We start from the raw sequence: 23,644 nt of genomic DNA, 5'->3' as shown, positions 1-23,644 counted from the left end.
CCCATCACTACTAAGAGGTACTAAGACCAAAAACTTTAACTATAACTGTGGTGGAAAATAACAGGCAAAGACTATGACTAATGTAGAACTGACAGACGAAAACCATGACTATGGGTGCGGGTGAGGGAAAACTGACTAAGGTCAAAATAAACAGACAACCCGACAATGGCATGCAGAAAACAAAGGGCTTAAATACATACATGAGGTGATCAGGGGAAGTGGAGACACATGGGGGAACAGCTGACTGACATAAACCTAATGACAGGACCAGGAGAGGAAAGCTAAATACAATGAACAAAGAACACATGACACTGTCAGAATAAAACAGGAAACACTAAAACTAGACATGACAACACAAACTTAACAAACCTAATGCGTGATGAATAATACAAGAACCCAAAACATAGAAAACCAGAGGAACAATAAACAATAACTGCCCAAACTAAAGACAGATAGGAAATGACACAAAAACTAATCACATAACAAAATGAGACAAATACAAACATGAACTCAGAGCGCTGGGTCAGAGACCCAGCCTGTGACACCTGGCTCTCATTCAGCACGTCTCTCGCCTCCAAAACTGTGAATAAGTACAAATACCACATAATACATTTTAATGACTTTCTGGTCACATTAATAAAGAACATCAATGCTCTGTTCATGTTCCAAATGTACAAAAAAAAAGGTTTGTTCACATTTAGCACGTGTGTGCGTGTGCTTCTGCACCACAGAGTAGAAAATATAAAAGCATATGTACCAGGCAAGCTCTTTTTGTCACAGTCCTGGGTCTCCTGACCCAGCGTTTTTAGTTCTTTGTGGTTTTTGTATTCTTGTACTTATGTGTGTGATTTATTCTGTGGTTTCTAGTTTCGATCCCTTGCCCTTCATGTTTCTCTGTGTCCCCTCTGTTCTGTGTAAGTCTGTGTCTGCATGTTTGAGTTCCCCTCTGTGTCCCCTCTGTTCTTAGAGTCCTCTGCCTTATGGTTTATGTCTCTGTGTTTCTTAGTTGCTGTCTCCACTGTGTCAAGTTCGCGTCTCTGTGTGATCCTTCCTGTTTTACTTTGAAGGTCCGTGTCTTATGTAAATGTGTCCTGCTTTGCTTGTCTCGTCAGTCCTGATTTCTCCCAGCTGTGCCCTCCTTCTGTGTCTCATTCCCCTCGTTACTTCCCAGTGTATTTAAACCCTGTGTTTCTCTGAGTCAGTGTTGTGTCGTCCCTCATGCTGCGTGTGATGCGCCCCTTGGCTTCTGGTATGTGTTACAATTAGCGCTTCCCAGTTTTGTATCTCTGTTATCATTTGTCACCTGTCAGCAATAAAGCTGCATTTTGAGTTCAGTTCTGTTTTCCCGTGAGTTTGCGTTTGGGTCCTATTTCCTGCCTGCCACACACCGATACATGACACTTTTCGTCTTTGTAACAAAGGGCTGCCATGTTTAGCTTGTTGGATTCTTATTAACTCACCCTCAAGTTTTTGCTTCTCATTGGAGCATGTGAAAAATGAATAACAGGCTGTCTGACGTGTGAAATAACAAGCTGTGAAAATGATTTGCAGGAAACCATAAAGTATTTCCAGTGGCTGAGAACTGAAAAAGGAAATCAGCATGCTTTCTAGAAACAGCTGTAATTCCTGTGAGTAAATCACACTTTAATGAACTGTTCTCAGACCTTACCATTTCCAGCAAAGGCATTTTATTGTCGTGGTACAACACTAAATCAGAATTCATTCTTGTGTGTTTGCCTGGCTAAAAAAAGTAGCTTCTCTGTGGCTCAAACTCAGATTTACCTGCAGTCATCATATAATCTAAAAGTGTACACTTTTTGCTAGTTATATTACTAGTCATATCAACTAATATATCATGGTGTGTGAAGAACAGGTTACAATTTCCAGCAAAGAAATGTTAAATGAGCAGCCATTGTGTTGTAAATGAATGGCTAGTTTGTTGATAAGAACAATGACTTGTACTTAAGTAAACATTATGAGTCAATGACTTAAAAATTTAAGACAGTACATTCTTCCATCCGTTTTCTAAACCTTGCACAGGTTCAGGTTGCAGAGGCAGCAGCTTGAGCAGAGAAGCCCAGACTTCCCTCATCCTGGTCACCTCTTCCAGCTCATCAAGGTCCTGGGTCTGCCCTGGGGCTTTCTCCTGGTAGGACATTCCCAGAATATATTCCCTGGGAGTCATCCAAGGGGCACAGTCAGATGCCCGAAACACCCCAACCAGCTCCTTTTAATGTTGAGGAGCAACATTAAAGCTCCCTCTCGAATGACCAAGCTCCTCACCCCAGAGATGGGGTTCCTCACTCGATCTCTAAAGGAGAGCCCAGCAAGAAATCGTATTTCTGCTGCTTGTATCCACAACCTTATTCTTTCGGTCACTACCCACAGCTTGTGACCATGGGTAAGCGTAGGAATGTAGACTGACGGTAAATTCCGCTCAACTCTCTCTTCATCACAACAGATCTCGAACCGCCACCTTATGAAGGTTGAGGTGTTTGTGCGCTCCAGTGATCCTGGGAACTAAGTTGTCAGGAGCAATCTGCCCCTGGTAGGGTCACCCGTGCAGATCCTGGGTGAGGGGCCAGACAAAGTGATTCAGGCAACCTCTATGCAGCATAATAAATTACAGGTCCAGCGTACCACGCCTGGGGCATGGTTAATTGGGTCCTACTCTGAAGTCAGGCTGGGTAGTACAGTTGGTGGCTGAACCTTAACCCATCGGGTCCATATTGTTCAGTGGTCTGTGGATCAGGTACCAGTCAGAGCTGGCGGTCCTGGTGCTCCGATCTAAAACTGCTTAAGTAATATAATAATAATAATAATAAGACAAATCTATAAAACACTAAATATATTTAGTATAAATCTAAAGTGGCCTGCATCTGGGTGCATGTAGTAACATTTTTTTGATGACCTTCAACTCTTCTTAAGCAACACTTTATTTGTGCAGTGCAAAACCAAAAGATCATATCAAGTCTCAATCCTATACTGCATGACCAAATATAGATGACATAGACATAACAGGGATGCAAAATATGTCTGGAAGGCTGCTTGGGTTTGGTTGGTATGACTCCAAAATAAACAACTTCCCCAAATGGCTGCTTTAAGTGTTAACTGTTACCTCCTTTGTCTCATCAATTGGCGATTGGCTTCAGCCCTGTCTCATTTTCTTGAGTTGTCTCCACTCCTCTAATCATTCTTCTGTGTATATTTAGTCGCTGCCTCTCCTTAGTTTTGTGCCAGTCTTCCTTCTGTGTTTTTGGTCGTCCTCTCTACAACATACATGACGGTTTATTTGGGTCGGTTATCTCAGTTTGATGCCATGTTTACATCCATGTAGCATGCCCTTGTCATGCTACCACAATCAAATAACTTTACTTCACAGAAATACGAAATGCAGAAGAAAGAGAAGCACTGTTTAATATAGATATAAAAATCCATTTTTATAACACATGTTCTGATTGGCCTGTCTGTGTCCTTCCTTCTTACACCAACCTCAAACAGCTCCTGTGGTTTTGACTGAATGTTTATATTTCCTGTCCTTTTCAAAAACAACAGCTTGTTTCTTGTGTTGTTGTTATCTTTATCTATAGATGTGCAAAGTTGTTCTGTTTCTTCAAGCGGACATATTTCGCCAAGTCATAATTTTCACCATTTTCTTCTTTAAAAACTCTTATGTTATTTTATTTTTTTTAAATATATCATTATCTTGCAAAGAGCTGCATCATCTTATCAAAAGCACCTTGTGCAACAGAACTCCACTGGAACAGGATCTTGGGTGAAGTGAAACAGGTTATAGGAGACTTCAGCAGCTACTTTACTAAAATCATGGCTGAATATGTGATAAAAGTTGGCAAGAGAACTGTGGACTTACAAATTGGATCTGTGTTATTTGCCGCTCTGTGCTCATCTGTACCATGTGGATTAAAATTTTCAGAAGGAATTGGACTATTATGTTGGATATGTATAACTGATGTGATTTGATGATTATTTTGTGATGATTATTTTTGAATCTGCTTTTGTTTTACTCCTGTTAAATTGCTTTAATAAAATTTCATGCAAACAGTAAGAGGAAAACTGCTAAATATAATAATTGAATGGGTTTTCCACGTGTCTGCATGGCCCCTCTCCAGGTACTCCAGCTCCATCCCACAGTCCAGAGACCTGCATGTTAGGTTAACTTGTGATTCTAGTGGTCGTAGGTGTGACTGTGAGCCTGAATGTTTGTGTGTCGCTGTGAGTTAGTCATGTGACACAATGGTGAACTGTCCCAGTGTGTTACAGCTGGGAGAGGCTCCTGTGATTCTGAATTAATAAGTGGAAGAACATGGGTTGATAATTCCTTTTTACATGATGTAGATTTTTAAACTCAAATAGTAAAAGTATTTGTTGGTGTCTACACCAGCACTTCCTAAGAAACTCTGCTGACTTTAAGTCGTTGCTATCAGCTACAAAAATCACAGGCTTCAAACTTTTATCTCACTGCTGTTGGAACAGGATACATTCAAAGTTTTATACAAAAGTTCAACAGTGAATATAAAAAAAAAATCAGCTGACTATAAAGAGCCTGGATCTGAAACAGGACACACCCTTGTGTGTGTTATGCTAAGCGAAAGTAACAAGTCTATATCATATTATTATTCAATATCATCTTCATAAACACTAAAAAGTGAGCGCGTCTGATATTTGAGCAGCAGAGGAGCAACAGTGGATTCATAAAATGCTCCTTTTTGCTGCTGCAGCTCTCCTCACTGACCTGTAAGACAAACACACAAAGAACAGAAATGTCCAAGTTTCAGGATGTTCACCATTTAATAACTTGAAGAATAACTCATCCTGCATGGCAGCATAATTACCAGGAAAGCTTCCTAATGTGACTTCAGAATAAACTGCTGCATCAGCTGCAGGACTTGATTTTCCTGTGAGTGGAAAGAAGATTTTAAGACCAGAGAAGTCAGAGCTCAGGATACATTTGATCAGCAGATATATGACACAGAGCTGTTGGACGTAGAGGTGGATTTAAACTGCAGATTTGTCAGCTGCAGCCATTAACAGCATTAATGCTACGCTCCCCTTAATGATTCTCGCTCTTTGTAGTTTCACTAGATTATTACTTTAGCTGCCAAGTACAGAACAGACTACTTTAAGTGCTAAGAGCAGCATAATTCACATGGAAGTGTTCCTAAAGTCATATGCTGTAATGATATTTACATTATGAAAACATGATTTTGGACATTTCAAGTTTTTCACTTCGGCAGATAAAATGAACTGAGCAAAATCAACTCAAAATATTCCCACACGCCAGAACGTCCTCTCTTCCTCGCTGGCTCCATATCTGTCAGTGGAATGATCACCTCGTCGCTATCTGTCACCATCAACACACTCCACGAATCCCGTGGATGATTCACTTCCTTATATCTGTTTGAATCAGGTACCGAAGCAGTTACGTGCGTAATGAAGCTTCGGACGTCACTGGTCACGTGACTTTTGCCAAACGAAGCAAGCCTCGACACAGTGCTTCTGAACCAGTGTGTTGTTTTTTTCGACACACGCTCCGGAGCGTCAGCTTCAAGCGGGCCATCACTACACCACAGTTATAGTTATAGTTTTTGGTCTTAGTACCTCTTAGTGTTTTGTTTCTTAGTGTTTTGACAGTTTGCTTTGGTTTCCTGGTTTTCCCTTGCCGTTATCATTAAAGGATCACTTTTCTGTTCAAACTTACAACTCATCGTCCTCATCTGCTTTTGGGTCCTGTTTCATCACACCTCGGCGCACCCCGCCGTGACACCAGGAGCCATGTGACTCTTATGTTAAGGTATGTGCTACAGAAGAGAATGATGAAAAAAGCCATTGTGGAAACTCTAAGACAGTAGTTAGTACTGTTTTTTTTTCCTCTTCTCCTCAGGTTGGCTTGTTTCCAGATTCTGATCCCTTAGAAAGACAGAAGACTCAGATGGTTCCCCGCTGTAGGAACCCCATCTTCTTACGAACCTTTTACTTGTAAGACTTTATCCAGTTGCTCATCGTTATTTTGTCCAATCTTGTTGTTTTGTCCAATCTTGTTGTTTTGTCCGTAGGCAATTGCAAAGTGGCTGTTGACTTGGATGTTTACTATTAACCACAAACAGTATGAATGAAGGCTGTGAGAACTCTTCATCTGACAATAGCAAGTTTGATGTACTGTGGGACATTTTAAAACACAACCCTTTTGGTTTAGTTTGAGCATGTTTATATTTTTCAGGGATGCTACCACTGAGCTACTAAAAGACCAAATGAGTCAAGAATTATAGTTAATCCACAAACAGCTGAGCACATTCTGATATAAAATGAAAGCCCCAGACACAGGCCCAGGTGCTACAAATGTCTCATTAAGGAAGACTAGTGGTGACCATGAGCCAGCATACATAACAGGCCACTGAATCTAAGCAGCTAAATGACTGTCATTCAAATGTCATCCAGTTAATTATTTACACCTGTGCCTGTAGCACTGCGATGCATCATCCTGCTGTGCAAAATTCAAACCTATGTCAAATGTGTGCAGACGGTGACCAGGTGTCCCACTTTGTTTTAACCTTTGTCCTGGGACCCAGACACCGAGGCAATGACCCACATCTTCATTGGCTCCAGTAAACAAGAGGCAGCATGTGAGACTCAAAAATACATGACACATTGACACAAACAAAGATGAGACAGCAGCTGTAACGGTAGCTGACAGTTTTAAATATTATTTGGATAGAAAAAGATTGTAAAGTGTGCATAAAAACTATAGCATAAGACTTAAAATCTCATTTTACTTTTCATTTATACTTAGTGCATTTAATTATTTTCTGATCTTCGCTAGATTTTGTGTTGTCAGTGTCCAAGTGTGGATTAGTTCTTGTTTTGTTTTTTCTGTTCTCTTATGTTTCATTGTAAGTGACACACTTATTAAGGACAAGTGTCATTTTGTGCCCTGTAGGCATTATTGTGTATCTGCAGTCTGTTTTATTGGTGAGTTTGGCAGGAGCGACAGTGGCTATAGACAGTAAATTCAGTGTGATCACAGCTTTGTAACTGAAGTAACTGATATGTTTGGCAGTGGGATCTAATTTCAAACAAGCTTTAATATCTTGCCTTTCTTTTTCAACAACATTGGGCTCAGCAGAAAAAAGATCTGCCACTCTGCACAAAAACAAGAGTAAGTCATACTTATAGCAATAAAACTGTGAGATTATGATGATGGCGGCGCGTACACCACGTGAGGCCCTGCGTCTCTTCAGATTTTGCAAGTTAGCAGTGTTATTCCTGCTCATTTCGGGTCTGTTCGTTCAGAACATCCTCGCTTTTACATCTGACACCTGACGAGAGCTTTTGGATACAGGATTACATCATTTCAATTGTTTTATCAGTAACCTTCGACTCATCCATGAAATAAGAAGAACACCGAACGCTTTGCAGGCTACTCGGCTGACAGGAAGTGCTCGAAGAAGTGCAAACAAAGGCGGGGCACCAGCTTTAAAAGAACGTTGTCAACTCTGACCCACGACACATGTGGCTGGGCATTTAGGCCATCTCTGACTATAAGCCCAGCAATTCCACACAGACAGCCATGAATGTGTCCTCCCTCAATGAGCTAAATAACTCCTACGCTGGTTTTGACAACAAGAAAAAGTCTTCCAAAACCCTACCCTCTGATGACTGCCATACCATCACTCTTACCACCATAGATGTCCATAACGCATTGAGCAGCATCAATGTTCGCAAGGCTGCTGGCCCTGACGGCATTCCTTGATGTGTGCTTCGAACATGTGCTGAGTAGCTTGTAGGGGTCTTTACCAACATCTTTAACTTGTCGCTTGCCGAGACAGTAGTACCAATGTGCTCCAAGACCACCTCTATTGTGACAGTGCCGAAACACTCATCACTAATGTGCCTGAACGACTATCGCCCTGTAGCCTCACGCCCATAGTTATGAAGTGCTTTGAGCGACTGGTCCTGGCACAACGCAAAACATGCTTGCCCCCCCACACTGGATACTCACCAATTTGCCTATCGAAGCAATAGGCGTACAGAGGATGCTGTATGCACAGCGCTTCACTGTGTACTCTCACGCCTGGACAACAAGAATGCTTATGCAAGAATGCTGTTTGTTGAATTCAGCTCAGCATTCAATACAGTTATTCTGTCTAAGCTGGTCACTAAACTTGTGGATCTTGGAATCAGCAACTCTATCTGTAACTGGATTATGGACTTTCTGACCAACTGACCCCACCATGTTAGGTCAGGCCATAACTGCTCTACCACCATCACACTCAACACTGGCACTTTACAGGGCTGTGTGCTGAGCCCCTTCCTCTACTCCCTCTTCACCTATGACTGCAGGCCTATGTATGGATCCAACTCCATCATCAAGTTTGTGGATGACACCACGGTGATTTGTCTCATCAGTGACAACGATGAGTCTGACTACAGGGAAGAGGTAAAGCACCTACCTGTATGGTGTGCTGACAATAACCTGATCCTGAATACCAGCAAAACAATGGAGCTCATTGTGGACTTCAGGAAGGATAAGAGATACACCCATGTCCCCATCTACATAAATGGCACTGCTGTTGACCGGGTTTCCAGCTAGTTCCTGCGGACCCACATCTCTGAAAATCTGTCCTCAACCAACATCTCCACGCTGGTCAAGAAGGCCCAGCACCTCTCTTTCTTGAGAACACTGAAGAAGAACCACCTGTCTGCTGACATACTCGGTAACTTCTACCGCTGTGCGATAGAGAGCATCCTGACCAACTGTGTCACAGTCTGGTATGGGAATTGCTCTGTTGCTGACCGCAAGGTTGTGAAAAACGCGCAACGCATCACAGGGACTCCACTTTCTGCCATTGATTATGTCCACAAGAAGAGACTTCTACACCGGGCAAGCATCGTTCTCAGGGACTCCTCTCATCCTGCCAATAAACTCTTCCAGCTCCTCCCCTCCAGAAGGTGCTACAAGACCCTTCAGACTAAAACCAGCAGGTTTAGGAACAGCTTTTTCCCCACAGCTGTCATCCTACTGAACTCAGTCCCAAGCTGAACCTTTCTATCCACACTCACTTAACCTGCTACACTCCTCCTCCCCCTTATCCCTCCCAATTACCATGATTGTGACTGTCATTCATTCTCAACATTCACTGTATGCTCACATTGGGTACTGCTATAGTTTAGGACACTGACATAACATAGTCTCTGTTCTAGTACAAACTTACACTATTTACTATTATAGTATGTTCAGAGTGCTACTCTGCCACTACTGTAGATATATTCATAGCACTCTGTAGATCTGTTTACCACACATCGGTACATCTGTATATATGTAGCACATCTGTATATTTGTTCATAGCACATATGTATATCTGCTCATCTGGATAGCAATATAGAACATCTCTATGCCATACAGTTCATCTGTATATCTCTACATATGAATACATCAGTACACCTCTACATTTGTCCGTAGTACATCTGTAGCACATCTGTATTGAAAAATATAAACATCTGTATGCTTCACTTATTTGTACATAATATGTACATAACTATTCCCACCATCTGTATATAATCTTCTCTTATTGCGCTTTCTGCTCTTTGTACTTCTGATTAGATGCATACAGGGTATTTCATTACCCTGTATTTATACATGTGTAATGACAATAAAGTTGAATTAAATCAAAATCAACTGATTTGAATACAGGAAAATGATCTGTTTAGGAAGTCTCGCCACTCGGCAGCTGTGCTTACATTTATTTGGGTAGTTATTTTAAACCACTATCTTAACTCACGTTTATGTAAATAGTCACTGTGACAGATTCACAAATTTTTTACATACCAAGTTTGTTTTCATAGCTCCATGAATGAGTATGTGATGGTATTTTTATATATGTGGACATGAACTTGCCCTACTGATACTGACAGTCATGCCACTCTGAAGAACTCTGACACAGTAGTCTGTTTCAATTTCCTACCTTCTGACCTTCTAAAGAACATTTACACCATCAAAGACTTTTATAGAAATGTTATCATGCACACACTCTTGGACCAGGTTTGAAGAAGAGACACAGAGAGACACAAGCATGCATTCCCTCCCTCGCGCACGCACACCCAACATGGAGACAAAGAAATAGACGCCGTACACATACTCACTTCCCATACACACTCTATACTCCCAGGTCCAGGCACCAATACGTCCAGAGAGGCAATCAGCCCCCATACCCAGGAGATGGTTCCCTTCACTCTGTGGTGGAGACAAGCAGACCGTCCTGGCCACCGCAGCAGCAGAGCAGCCCACCAGCTCAGACCCCAACCAGATGACCAGCTCCTCCTCCCGGCCTCCTTTAATTTTCCTCTCCAATCAATGTTAGGTCCAATCCTGCATTTCTAATGCAATCTTTTATGATGGAGAGAACTTAACAAAAGAAAAGCTTTTGATAAGGAAATGTAAATGTAAACTATTTCTCAAGACGGTAATCTAGAGACACGCACGTGGACTATGCAATTCTTTCTCTTTCGAGGTCCCAGGGTTTCCCTCTAATCTTCCATGGAGTAGCAGGCACTGATGAGTGCAACATCAACAGCACCTCTGTTTACAACATGGCAGGGGTGGAGGCATGGATGGAATACTTAGAATCCCTTTTTGCTCACCTACACAAAAAGGGAGTGGAGAAAAATAAACCAGGAGAAATCTGCATCATTTCCTTATACAGAAAAAAAAGTGCGCTAACATAATAATTTCTAATCAGCCAGGCATCATGAATAAATTATGAGCCCAACTGAAACAAGTCACAGAAGATCTTTCAAATCTAGGATGTAGAAAAGCTGTTCTACATGCATGATGTAGTATCTGCTATGAAGTTTTTCAGTGGAACTACTCAAGATATACACTGAATTGAAAATATTTCATTGTTTTTTTCACTTATTTGCAGGAAAGGAAACATCTACACAGTACTTGAGTTTAATAATGTAATCCTGAAAACAACTTGTTTTCTAGAAATACTAATCAGTTCAAATCCCCACAAATTGGTGACCAACATGCGGCTAGGGAAAAAACACCACATGTCAATTAAGTGGTTGTTTGACAATATCTAAACTATAGTAGTGATTTTACCTGCTTTTTCTCCTTAGCACAAGCATGAAGAAGACCTAAACATTGATTTGGGGGATTTAAATTATTAAATTAGAGTCAAATAGCTTACTGCATAAACACGTACATCAAAAAATATGTCCTTGCATCCAAGTGCTAAAACCACGGTTGAAATCAGAGGATACATGAGCAGGATAACAAAAACATGTAAAGACTATATAAAACTGAAGAAGCTGGAACCTCAAAAGAGTTTTGTATTTTTTTATGTATGTAAAAGATTGGGGAAGAGTTAAAAGGCCTTGATCAGATACAAAGGCATACTTGTGCCCTGTGCCTTATAGCTACATTACCTGAGATTTCCCACTTATAAATTTAAGCAGATTGTTTCATATATTTTCATATTTATGAGAATGAATCATTTTTAGAAAGCTACTAATATTCACAGTAGAAGCACCTGTAGACTAAATGGTAAATGGACTGGCACTTACATAGTCCCGTTCTACTGAGTCGAGCACTCAAAGCACTTTCTACAAGCCTGGTTCACCCAATCAGACACACATTCATGCAATGCTTTTATCTATGCTTAAGTGCTTTCTAACATTCACACACACACCCACACTCTGATGGATGCATTGGGGGCAGCTCAGGATGCCAAGGATACTTTGGCACGCAGACTGGAAGATTCAGGGCTCAATCCAGCGACCTTCAGATGAGTAGATGCTGTACAACACAGCACACTAACAAAAACTGAGGTTTAATTGGCATATTGGTAATTTGATAGTAGTCTGAATTCCATTGAATATGGTTGGAGACCTGAGTCTGGAACAAGTAAAGCCTCAGAGTCCTAATCAGATGACATTAGCTGAATTTTATTCTGATAGCTGAAACTATTCTGTGTACAGTATGTACACATTCCGGTGTGATTTGAGTAATTGTTGAAGGAAAAAAAAGACCTGCCCATTAAAACCAGTTAGCTAGGGCTTGTTACCAAACATTTGTAGAGGTGTTTGTGGGTATTGGGCAATTACAAGCTATGCCCTGGCTGCAGTTAACCGCACAGCATACAGTATGTTAGCACTGGGATTCGTACTGGTTAACTCCCGTGTAGGAAAAGCCTTTCAATCCCTTAAATCTCACTCCCTGGTATAGTTCTAATGCTAAGTCTCGGTGAACTACAGTAAACAGACGGCAGGTGCATCACTCCCACACCTGCTCCGTAAGTACAGTACCTTTAGCCGCAGGACAGGCTCTTTGTTTGCTTTGTTGTGACGGTAACGCGCCTGCGTACCAGCGCACTTTATTACACAGGTGAGCTCATCGAGCTGTGCTAACAAGAGGAAGGGCAGAGAGCAGGTGAGGCCGAGTCTTATCGCCAATACCGAAAGTAACAGTATTACGAGGGATTCTTCTTTTTGTCGTTGTAGTCACCGTAATGCCGACCGTGTGTTAGCCGTTTGGTAGGTTTTTAAAAGATTTTTAAAGTGAAAAGACTTTCTCGGAAAAAAGCCTACATCCAGTTTGTCTCGCTTATACCAGCAGCGCGCTTTGTGTTTTGTTTTTTAGTATTAGATATTAATGCTAAAACATTCAAGGGATTTTCCCTGTAAAGGTGGTGTTTTTCAGATCTCTTTAACGGACTAATGTCATTTTTCCTCACCTGTAAAAGGACGAAATGACGGCCACGAAAGACATGGAGGATTTTTTCAAAACGGTAAACATGACACAGCTTTGAGCTACGCTGTTCTTTCTGAAATAGCTCAAATTTCATATGTACAATATTTTAAAGGCAATACTTAATACATAGGTTAACTGTCATAGACTGTGTAATTACATTTAAATGTGTAATTTCTGGCAGGGGTTGTCTGATAAACGTGTGTTCATTTTGCTAGAAATGTGTTAGCCTCACAAAAGCAAAGTACCATGTGTGCTGTCAGACCAGTTCCCACCAGCATACCCCATATAATATTTTCATGTTGTGTGTTCCAAGCTGTGTAACAGTAGTGTTTGCATCCATGCATGTGTAGGTGGGGGAGGTGAGAGGCCTCATTGAAAAAATCTCCTGTCAAGCAGAGGATGTGGGGAGAAGACAAGCTGCCATCCTTGCGTTTCCGAGTCAAGACAAGAGTAAGTGCTGATTTTTATTTTTATTTTCAAAAAGAAGCAAGGACAAAAGTGAATTCTTTGTTGTTATGCTGAAGCATTCAAACGGTCTCAAATTCTCCTTGTCACACAACAGCAACAAGAAACACACACAACAAAGAGTCTAAACAGCCTTTGACAAACACACCTGAAGCTGTTTGTACAGCAACAGACTTGGTAAATGTTACACAGATCAACATGCTTAGGAAGTTTAGATATAGCTTCAAAATCTGCATATACTCACACACATATACACCCACAGATGGAGATAATAACAGTGTAGCGTGCAAAAGGTCACTAGGTACCTCAAATTAAACCGTCTCCAGCTTGTGGTGGTATTCTTTACGCACCGTTATTAAGAAATGACTTGTTGTGCTTATAGCAGCGGTGCATTTTGTAGTTTATTTTTGAGTAGACAATATTAATACTCAAAAATGCAATTTCACTGGCCTCTCTAAGATGCTCTTTTTATTCCTACTCATGTTACTGACCCAGTGTCAGTTCCCCAGCTCTTTCTTCTTAGTACCACTTACCTTTTATTTAACTTTTTTTAACATTTTCTTGTCCTATCCCAATTTTGAGACATTTGAGACATAAAATGAGTAATGTTTATTTTAAATTGTACATTTTCTATTATAAATAAAATATGTTTATCAGATTTGCTGATCAATGCATTCTGTTTTTATTCACATTTTGTACAACATACCAACTGTTTTTAAAATTGCAGATATAATATGAACATCACAAAAGCACTATATATAAAACTTAATCCTTTTTGACACCCGTGGTGTCTGTCTGTGGTGATATTCACCACACACAGTAGTTATTTCCTCTGTGGACTGAACTTGTTTTGTTCTTCCCAGGAAACAAAGATGAGCTGGAGTTGCTGAACAATGAGACCAAGAAGAATGCTAAGTTAATCAAAGCAAGGCTAAAATGTAGGTGGACACATTTTTTTGTAAAGCACTGCAAAATTAGCTTTTATGCAGTGTAAGTTTTTGGCATGCAGTTAGATAAAATTTATCATTTTTTTTATATGAATAATGCATATTTAGCTGTGTTGTTATTGTTTAATATAATGAAATGGGGAGGATCAGTGCAGCTGAGTTCCTCATACAGTGGGAATAGTTTGTAACACAGGATTTGACTTGTAAATGTGTAAAAAGGAAGTGTGGTGTAGCCCACTCAACATGCCTTTTGTAAACAAGCTGACAACAACACTGAGCTCTTTACTGTAATTGCAGAAAAGGACTGTGACATAGCAGACTTTGTTTAGTTTTCACTTGGTCCTGTATTCATGTTAGATTGGATTGTTTTTCAGCAATGCAGAAGCCTGGGGATGAGACCGGAGCTACAGTAGCCCAACGTATTAGGAATAACCAGGTGTGCAAGTAGTTTTATTTCCTGTCACAAACCAGGTGCAAGATGATTGTCTGACACTCCTTTGCAGTTTCAAACACGCCCGACAAAATTACTCCTGACAGAGGTCTCTTTATTGACATTTGAATTGATTCACTTCGTTCTCTGGCTCTCTTTCAACAGCACTCGTACTTGACTCGGTGGTTTGCTGAAGTCATGAAGGGTTACCATGAGGCACAAATTTCCTTCAGAGAAAAATGCAAGGCAAAAATTCAGAGACAGCTGGAGATTGGTAAGTTGCCAAATCTAAAAGGGAGCACTTGTCCCTCCTCTCCCTCACGTCAGGTTGTGTAAATGGATTTTATTTCATACACCAGTCCATACTGCATTGAATGGAGGGCGCTTCTGCCAATGCTTTACTAGCAGGAAAACCTACACTAGTGTAAGTCACTGTGAGGGTGTTTGCATAGTAATAGCACTTTGGATAATAAGCTGGTGTCATTTTGGAGCAGCAATTTACAGTCTACAGTTTATGGTCAGCGCTCTATTGTAAATAAGTGTCAGGTTCATTGTTCTTTCTCATGACTCACTACTTCACAGTATTATAACCAGCTTTCTATTATACGTCATGTTCACAGTTTTCTTTTTCTCCTTTTGTAGTCTGAAGTTATTTTGTACATTTAAACAGTAAAGCAAACTGTCCTTTCAATTCCTGTTAAAAACAGTGCTGCCTTACAGTTTACATGCACTCACAAACTACTTTATTAGATACACTTTATTATTATCTAATAAAGAGACTGGACTAACTTTCACCTTAATTCTTCATGGCTGCCAGCCCATCACATTCAAGGTTCTATGTGTTCTACATTCAGAGATGTTTTTCTGCATGTTGTAATGAGAATGATAATTTGAGTTACTGTTGCGTTCCTATCAGCTTGAAGCAGTCTGGCCATTGCCTCTGTCCTCAGGCATCAACAAGGCATTTTTGCCCAGAAAACTCATGGGGTATTTTTTTGGCCTATTCCCTAAAAAAACCCTAGAGATGGCTGTGTGGGAAAATCTCAGTAGATCAACAGTTTCAGACTAGCCAGTGTGACACCAACAAACATGTTACATTCAAAGTCACTTAAATCACCTTTTTCCACATTCTGATGCTCAAACACAGGTCACCTTGTCCATGTCTGCATGTCTAAATGCATGCACTGCGTTGCCATGTGATTGGCTGAATAAAGAGTTATGTTAAAAAGATGTTGAATAGGTGTACCTATAAAGGTGGCAGGTATGCTATGGTAATTGCCAGTATGTTAATGCCATTAAATTTGATTTTTTTTCCTTCAAATCTGCAATTAATATTGTACTAAGCAGCTGGCAGGGTGAACCTCTGTTTAATAAGCACTCATACACGCGGTTCCCCATGATGACATCTAGAATAGTTACAGGGTGCAGTGTATCTGTGAAAACTGCTTTTAAGTGTAGTACTTAAGCTGCTCCACAGTACGATACAGTGTAATTTAAATGTGCAGTAGTACGTTTAGTAAACAGACTAATGTAAATCATTATAGCAGTAAGTAGAAGTTGAGGTGTAATTGCACCATCCTGTGGTGACTATCTAACTGGCATCCTTGGCAGCACAAAATAAGTCTTGGTCTTTGTCTGTTATTTATTTAGTTGTTGTTCAATAAATTAAGTTCCACAAACATGATGAAACTTATTTAGTATCTTTTGTTACTTTCAGTGAATAAAAGCACTACAGGTAAAGAGTTGGAGGAGATGTTGGAACGTGACAATCTTGCCATCTTCATATCTGATGTGAGTGGAATCCAACATCTTTTTTGGGGGGGTTACTCAGATAAGCAGTTTTTGTAGGTTTGAAGCCATTTATATGATAATTCAAACACAGCTTGAGCATTTTCTCTTTCGCAGATCACCTCTGACAGTCAGATTTCCAGCCAGGCTTTGACTGAGATTGAACTTCGCCATCAGGAAATCCTCTGCCTCGAGTCCAGCATTAAAGATCTGCACGAGATATTTGTTGACACTGCCATGATGCTGGAACTCCAGGTAAAACAAGTTACCTCGCGTGGGAATGTTTAATGAAGATTAATGTAACATATTTGTGAATGACATTCATGTTTTTTTCTTCTCCCAGGGCGAGTTAATCAACAACATAGAAAGAAATGTCACAACTGCTGCAGAGTATGTAGACAGATCAAAGGAAGAAACAAGCAGAGCTGTTGACTACAAGAAGAATCCTTATAAGATAACATTTCTGCCGAACTTCATGAAGTCCCTCAAGAAAAATAGTGCCCCTGATCCTGTGTGAACAGTGACTACACCAAATGTCCTGGTGTGCATTGAAGTCAGTTTTATCTGATTTATGTTGCCTGTGTGCCCCTCAGGCTCCTTTCTAAAGGATTTTGATGACGCTGTTGTTTTAATGAAAAGAATTCATTTGATAATAGTAAAACGATTCTGTGGACAAGGCAGCAGCTTCCTAACACCACCTTCAGTCAGTGTATTTAGATTCCTAGTCCTCAGGGTTTAGGTTTTAGAAATGGCAAAACAGCCCCTTTTATGTTTTCCTTCAGTCTCTTATTTAGCCAGTAGGTGTCATGACAACACTACAGTGTTCCTTCTCTATTTGCTGCCCTTTAAAACTATGGTGCTGCATATTGTGTTGTTTTGTTTTTTTAATGTTTGTTTTTTAATGGTTTAATATAACACTGTGTTAAAGTGAGAAAAAATGTCTGTAAACTGACCACGCCGATCTCAAAATAAACCTGTGAGGAATGGTGCGGTACTTAATTCATGGGTCTTGTATTATGATAGCACAAATGAAAGAGGAGAAGGGATTGCTTTGATGATTGAAGGCAGAACACAGGCAAAATCATATTTATAATGTAAGTGAAGGTCAACTTTAAGTTGATTTGGTTCAGCTAAAAAGCTATATGTTGTTTTTAGTGCGCACAGTGGCGATCCATATTATGGGCAATAGTAGCAGAAACATTCATTCAGAAACATTTGGATGACTGATTAGAAGGTTAGGATTTCAAGCTTCCCTGTACCGTAATGTTAAGCACTCAGCCTTCTCTTTAGCAGCACTCCATACTCTGACCTCAGTTTGCTAACAAGATGAGAATGTGCGACAATCAAAAAGAATGTTACTGTGGTGTAACTTTGTGAAAAAAAACAAAGGCTTGCATTAGAATGCTGTTGCAGGCCTGAAGAATTTCTCCTCACATAAAATCACTTCAAGGGGACAACTAAACAGTCTGGATGTACTTGCAGGAAGATGACAAAGCGTCTTGTGCTATTAAGCCATGAAAACAACTTCTACAGGGATGAACCATTCTTCCAAAGGTTGTCTTGGTTGGGGAATAAATTTGCATTAATTTTCAATAACACTTTGTCAAAAGGGACAAGTCCACCCAAAACCTTCAAGAAAAATCTGGAAATGTCTGCATTTATGTTTCTCCCAATGACTGCAGTCACTTGTCTGTACTGACTCTTACCTGGGCCTTAAGTTCAATAGGTACCTGTTTAAAATTATTGCGTGTGTTCGTTTTTCAGTGAGATCTGACTGGAGTGGAGGATGAGCAAGCATATTCCTGCATTATGGGAGTGCTGCCAGGTTGAACCCATTGACTTATCCATTAGGCTGCGTTTCTCGCTCTCTTCCCCCCTCCTCCCCTCGCTACAGCTCCTGGATAAGATTTCACAGCACCTTTAGCACTTTGCTGAAAGCTCGGATTTTCAAACAGGGAGGGAAGAAGGATGGGAGATAAGGATGACGATGTAATTTAAAGACACAAAAAGAGAAAAGAGGTGCAAGAAGATAAGGAAGACAATGAAACTGATACAGCACTACATAAAAAGATGGTTTCTTTATTGGTTGCGCCAGGTTGGCGAGGGCCCACAAAATAGGGCTTGGCCACAAAGGACTGAGTGGTGTGTGATGACATCAAATGTTAGGCCCTGCAGTTTTGCTTTGAAAGGTTATCCCTGTGTTTGTCATTTAAGCAAACAGTAAACTAATGGGCTGAAAGTGGCCTGTGTCCAAAAGAACCATTAAACGTTTCCCCAGTTGGAATGGACAACAAGGATCTACTAATAGATTAGAGGAAAAGGTTGAAGGTGGGTAACAGTCTCTTTTTCTGCCTCTACAAGGAGTCTGGCTTATTTCTTCGCTTTGCCCTGGGCAGCTACAGCTGCCATGGCCTTCTTTACAGTTTCCTCATCACCGAGGAAAGACATGGGCTTAATGGGCTTCAGGTTGGCATCCAACTCATACACAATTGGGATTCCCGTGGGAAGGTTCAGCTCCATGATGGCTGCATCAGACATACCTGGTGATGCAAGCAGACAGAGTAGATGAAGACATGCGGAGATCAGCATCAGAGGGTACAATACACTGTACTGTAAGTCTGTTAGAATCCCAGCAACATAGACAGGACAACAGATGGACAACAGAAAAAAAAAAAAGTAAAGCATGTTTTCTTTATATCTCAGTGTATTTTAAGTTCCCTCAGATCTGCCTCTGTCTTTCAACACTGGACCTGCCACTCCTATCTGACATTTACTATTGCCCTTGAAGCTCTTTAAAACCCTTATCCGTCTCTGGGCTGCTCCTTGAAAAAGTACAACCTTTCTACATAAAGGTCGTGACTGTAATGGGAACCAAGCTCATGACCCCTCTACCCTGTCCCTGAGATCTGGTGTGAGCCTCTGCTGCTATTTATAGACAATCCACAACTCTTGTCTGTATGTGTGTAAAGTCTGTGTAAGTGTGTGACACTGGCTATTCAGGTCAACTTTCTGCAGAACTCTTTGGCTATCATGAAAGAATTTCACTGTTAAGTGTTCTGCAGTGTCATTTTTTAAGTCACTCTATCTACTGTGTCCGACCTTCTCATTCTTTTCTTTTTGTAAACTTTGTCCACAGTGCTTACCCTCTAAGTGCTTGACAATGCCACGGAGGCTGTTCCCATGGGCAGCAATGATGACATTCTTCCCAGCTTTGATTTCAGGAACAATGACTTCATTCCAGAAAGGCAGAGCGCGGGCAATGGTATCTTTAAGTGACTCACATGTGGGCAGCTCACCAGGCTTCAAGCCTTTGTAGCGCCGAGACTGGAGGCAAAAACAACACCGCAAAGTACAAAAGCTTAATAACTGACAGCACTCTCAAGCAAATTCTGGAGCAAAGTAGCTTAGCTTAAAGCTAAGCTACTTTGCATTTGTCTCACCTCGCTGATGATTTTGTGATAAGGGTGGTCCTTATCCATGGGGGGAGGTGGGATGTCAAAGGAACGACGCCAGATCTTCACCTGCTCTTCACCGTGCTTTTCAGCCGTCTCGGCCTTGTTGAGCCCAGTGAGGCCTCCGTAGTGGCGCTCATTCAGACGCCAGGTACGAATCACAGGCAGCCACATCTGGTCTGTGCCCTCCATGATGGTCCACAGGGTCTTGATGGCACGTTTCAGGACAGAGGTGTAGCACACATCAAACTTCATGCCTGCCTCCTTGATAGCCTGGGCACCACGCTTGGCCTCCTCCACTCCCTTTTCACTGAGGTCAGCATCGAACCAGCCACAGAAGCGGTTCTCTTGGTTCCAGGCGCTCTCGCCGTGGCGGACAATAACCAAACGATGGGCGGCAGCCATGCTTAATACTATTTCCCTAGATTTTTACTTAAACCAGACACAGAGCCCTCAGCCCTCCTAAGTTGTGGACACTCACACACACTCTGGCTGACCAACAGTAAGCCCAAGGCAGCATACCACACCCTTTTTATAGCAACCTGGATCATGGCAATGCCTAGCAGACAGGCCTTCTTTACTTTCCCCCTGTGAGAGGCCTTCATACTCTGATGGACACACTGGGAGGACCAATAGAACCAGGCCTCTATCCTGGGACATGTGGTGTCTGGGAAGGCCAGAGGTCAGATACTGATCCAGAATAGCAACATGACTTTTAAACTGACATCTGTGCAAGAAAAGTGTAAAGATCAGAGTTGGAACCTCATGCTCAGATGAAGCATTTCCTCACTCTTCAACTCACTGCACAGTGAAGATTTTGTATGTTTAGTAAATATTTGTGTGTCACTAAACAGCTGCATACAGTAGCTGCCAGTGCCAGCAGAAAAAATAAATAAATTAATAAATTAATAAAAAAAATACATATATATATATATATATATATATATATATATATATATATATATATATATATATATATATATATATATATATATATATATATATGCGGCTGACTACTGGTGCTAGATTTACTCTTACTTCTATAAACAACAATTATGTATTATCATAAAGAACAAGATAAAGGTTCATAAACAATAAAAGGAGTGTGTAAAAGTCTGTCAGAAGTGCCTATCTTGGTGCAACATAAAGACATTATCAAGTCAGTGTAAAATCTGAAATCAGGGTAATATATAAGGTGTTATTTCAATTAATCACCTCTAGGAGCTGCTCTAATATCATGTCGATTATGTTTACCATTGTATTACATGAAACTTGTTTTTATGAGATAAAAACACCACATAAAAAACTTTGTGAATTACAGTTAGAATATTTTAGGGGTATGTTGAAAACAGAATGAGTTACAAATCCAATAATCCACTTTTCTCCATATGATAGAAAATTGTCACCATCTCTGCTGCATGCTTTGATTAAAACTTAATCACTTTGTATCCTTAGTCTTAAATAGAAAAAGGCCTGGCGCTCCACCAAAGTGAACCTATGACATATGCTACTGAGACAACATTTTTAGTATTTTTCATTAAATTTAATGCTGGGAAGAGAAAATACACTGACAGACAAAGAGCTGACAAAGCAGGGGCATTGAGCTGCAGAGCTAACAGGAAAAGTAGATGCCTTGTGTCCTGAACAATCAAATTTATGATCCAGAGGAAATACAATAATCCAAAATATTAATGGAACTCCAGGCATGAAGCCAACCTGCATCATGTGATCATGACATTGAGATTTTCTTCTATACAGAATATAAACTAATGAGAAGGACTGTGACAAGGAAGAAGAAAAGTCACTATTTTTTTTTTTTTCATTTTTATGGCTAGTACAAGATGTTTAACAGAGAATGATGAGTAGTCTTTCAACGAAAAATTCTCTGTGTGCTGCCTACCATCAAAAAACTGTCTGACAAGTCTTGCAGAATGGGAAAAGTTAAGTTGGAAAATAAATATAATATAAATACTTGCATTTAACAAATACACAATTGGTTATTATGTTAATTTAAGTTGTGTCTGGTGGTGGCTGGATAGATGAATGGATGGTATTTTTGGCCCTCTGGTGGTCAAGCTGGACTAATGCATCTTATTAGTTTATTTCACCAAGACAGCAGATGCTATCATGGATCACAAAATTGTTGCTCTAATCAGAAGTATGATGCTGGCATCGTTTTTTGTAAAATGCTAGCAATGTTGAGTGCGATAATACTGTCGTCTTCACATGTAGGCCGAGCTTTTATGTTAGTCAGCATCGTGAAGGCAAGAAGTACCAACCTGGAAATTAGTGCTGTAAGTGATCTAATGTGCTTGGGAAGAGAAGTTAATGATCTACTTTCTCTGTTTTATTTCCCCAGGTCCTGTAAGCGCCTTGTCTGCCAGAAATCGCCCCGATGCAGATTGTCATACTGCTGTTACGGTGGGAAAAAAAAGTGTACACAAGGGAGTTTATGTGATCACAACTGTTACAATGACTCAGCCAGCAGCGCAGCCTATGCAGCTCCCACAGAAGCCCCCCCACCTCCCACCACCTACCTCCTTTTTATTTGAGCACAGCACTGCCTATAGGCACCAGGGGCATTTGCTGCAAAGGCAAAGAACACCAGCCATACATGCTGTAGAGCTTTCCCATATACGACAATAGACAACTACACAAAACTGCACAATTCATGCTGCAAAACACTGCAATGCACTTCACTTATTCATAAAGCTGGAAAGAAAAATTAATCTTTGAACGGAAACTCTTTACTTCACACGCACACACACACACACACACACACACACACACACACGCCATATATAGCAGTATGGATATGTTTTCTCCTGTTTCAAATCATGAGGGCAACACAATATGTAACTAGTCACTGAATATTTTAAATATCTTGTGCCGCTGTTATGGGCAATATGATGCTCTTGAGAATATTTGTTCTATATATATATATAGCAGAAGGGGTATTTGGGTGAACACACAATTTTCAACTTCTGCAGAAAATGAAATCACAGTAAATATTCTTTAACTAAAGGATCAAAGAAGAGTATTAAACACACCCTGCATGTAAAAATTAATAACCTTTAACAGCAGACAGTTGAGAAACCTGTTGAGAAAAATGAAAATCAATTATGGTATTTTTGCAAGCTTTGCTATACCTGTTGATACCATTGATACATGTTGTATTTATTTATAGTTCAGACATTGTTTTAGCTGCACATTAACCCACTCTAAGTCATGCCTTTAATAGTGTTATGCCATCTGTTTGGGTGGGATTTTTATCATTGCAGGTGTTGAGGCCATGGCTGTAGTTCTGCTCCCCACCACACACAGAGATGCTGTGTCATGATTGTAAAATGAGGACACCCCGGCCCCACCCTCACCCTTTTTTCTGCAGTGAGTGAGGAGACAGAAAATGTGTTTGAGTGATATTTTGTCATTTTTACAACATAAAATTACTGTAAAAACTGTACAGTTTCTTAAAAAGATCAGGTTATGTGTTTAAAACTGGCCATGTGATAGACTTTTTTAAAGTTTTGCTGTAGTCTTAAAAATTACTGTAAAAAGCTGTTTTTATATTCTAGTTTATTTAGAAACTGTTTTTCTTCCTCTCTGCTTTTAACCCTTGCTCATTTCCCTCCTCCGTGTATTCCCATGGCTCATATCTTTCTCATTTCTTGCCATTGCAGTGTAAACCTATCAAGCCTTCATTGTCAGAGGGTGCAGAAAGTGCTTGCGTCAGCCCCCACCTTCCAGCTATAAAAGCGCAGGCTGCTGCAGCAGCAAGCAAGCAGTCAAGACT

The 23,644-nt window shown here is 40.5% G+C and overlaps 2 protein-coding genes and 2 long non-coding RNA genes across 5 annotated transcripts; 2 read left to right on the top strand and 2 right to left on the bottom strand.

The window, feature by feature from the left end:
- Positions 1 to 1,219: 1,219 nt before the first annotated feature.
- LOC146570667 (uncharacterized) lies at positions 1,220 to 4,092 on the top strand. The gene is made up of 3 exons (XR_014893018.1): positions 1,220 to 1,249; positions 1,552 to 1,628; positions 2,041 to 4,092. It is a non-coding gene; the product is annotated as an uncharacterized LOC146570667 (long non-coding RNA).
- On the bottom strand, positions 3,283 to 10,383 carry LOC146570666 (uncharacterized). Its single transcript, XR_014893019.1, has 3 exons — positions 10,159 to 10,383; positions 4,854 to 4,916; positions 3,283 to 4,753 (listed from the first exon to the last, which is right to left on the bottom strand). It is a non-coding gene; the product is annotated as an uncharacterized LOC146570666 (long non-coding RNA).
- A 1,957-nt stretch (positions 10,384 to 12,340) lies between these two features.
- On the top strand, positions 12,341 to 17,555 carry LOC146570665 (syntaxin-2-like). Of its 2 annotated transcripts, none has more exons than XM_085279248.1 (9): positions 12,341 to 12,448; positions 12,762 to 12,806; positions 13,120 to 13,219; positions 14,098 to 14,172; positions 14,556 to 14,617; positions 14,777 to 14,885; positions 16,329 to 16,402; positions 16,517 to 16,654; positions 16,743 to 17,555. In XM_085279248.1, exons 2-9 carry the CDS (start codon positions 12,768 to 12,770, stop codon positions 16,914 to 16,916), a joined length of 771 nt encoding a protein of 256 aa, XP_085135374.1. In that variant the 5' UTR covers positions 12,341 to 12,448; positions 12,762 to 12,767; the 3' UTR covers positions 16,917 to 17,555. The 2 variants fall into 2 exon arrangements, with proteins under 2 accessions (XP_085135374.1, XP_085135375.1); XM_085279249.1 differs by lacking the exon at positions 12,341 to 12,448 and adding an exon at positions 12,468 to 12,552.
- Positions 17,556 to 18,458: 903 nt separating this feature from the next.
- Positions 18,459 to 20,366, bottom strand: pgam2 (phosphoglycerate mutase 2 (muscle)). Its single transcript, XM_085279246.1, has 3 exons — positions 19,840 to 20,366; positions 19,543 to 19,723; positions 18,459 to 18,939 (listed from the first exon to the last, which is right to left on the bottom strand). Exons 1-3 carry the CDS (start codon positions 20,254 to 20,256, stop codon positions 18,770 to 18,772), a joined length of 768 nt encoding a protein of 255 aa, XP_085135372.1. The 5' UTR covers positions 20,257 to 20,366; the 3' UTR covers positions 18,459 to 18,769.
- Positions 20,367 to 23,644: the final 3,278 nt, after the last annotated feature.

This window comes from Mchenga conophoros, linkage group LG7, assembly GCF_057382185.1.
Source record: "Mchenga conophoros isolate Kocher_MC1m ecotype Shallow Benthic linkage group LG7, M_conophoros_male_GT1.1, whole genome shotgun sequence".
NCBI lineage: Eukaryota > Metazoa > Chordata > Actinopteri > Cichliformes > Cichlidae > Mchenga > Mchenga conophoros.
The sequence above is the reverse complement of the archived record's forward strand: the minus strand, read 5'-3'. Positions and strand labels throughout refer to the sequence as shown.

Coding starts and splice junctions, on each gene's coding strand:
- LOC146570665 (XM_085279248.1), top strand. CDS start 12,768: ATGACGGCCACGAAAGACATGGAGGATTTTTTCAAAACG. Junction 12,807..13,119: donor TGGAGGATTTTTTCAAAACG/GTAAACATGACA, acceptor ATGCATGTGTAG/GTGGGGGAGGTGAGAGGCCT. Junction 16,655..16,742: donor CCATGATGCTGGAACTCCAG/GTAAAACAAGTT, acceptor TTCTTCTCCCAG/GGCGAGTTAATCAACAACAT.
- pgam2 (XM_085279246.1), bottom strand. CDS start 20,256: ATGGCTGCCGCCCATCGTTTGGTTATTGTCCGCCACGGCGAGAGCGCC. Junction 19,724..19,839: donor ATCACAAAATCATCAGCGAG/GTGAGACAAATG, acceptor TTTTGCCTCCAG/TCTCGGCGCTACAAAGGCTT. Junction 18,940..19,542: donor CATTGTCAAGCACTTAGAGG/GTAAGCACTGTG, acceptor TTGCATCACCAG/GTATGTCTGATGCAGCCATC.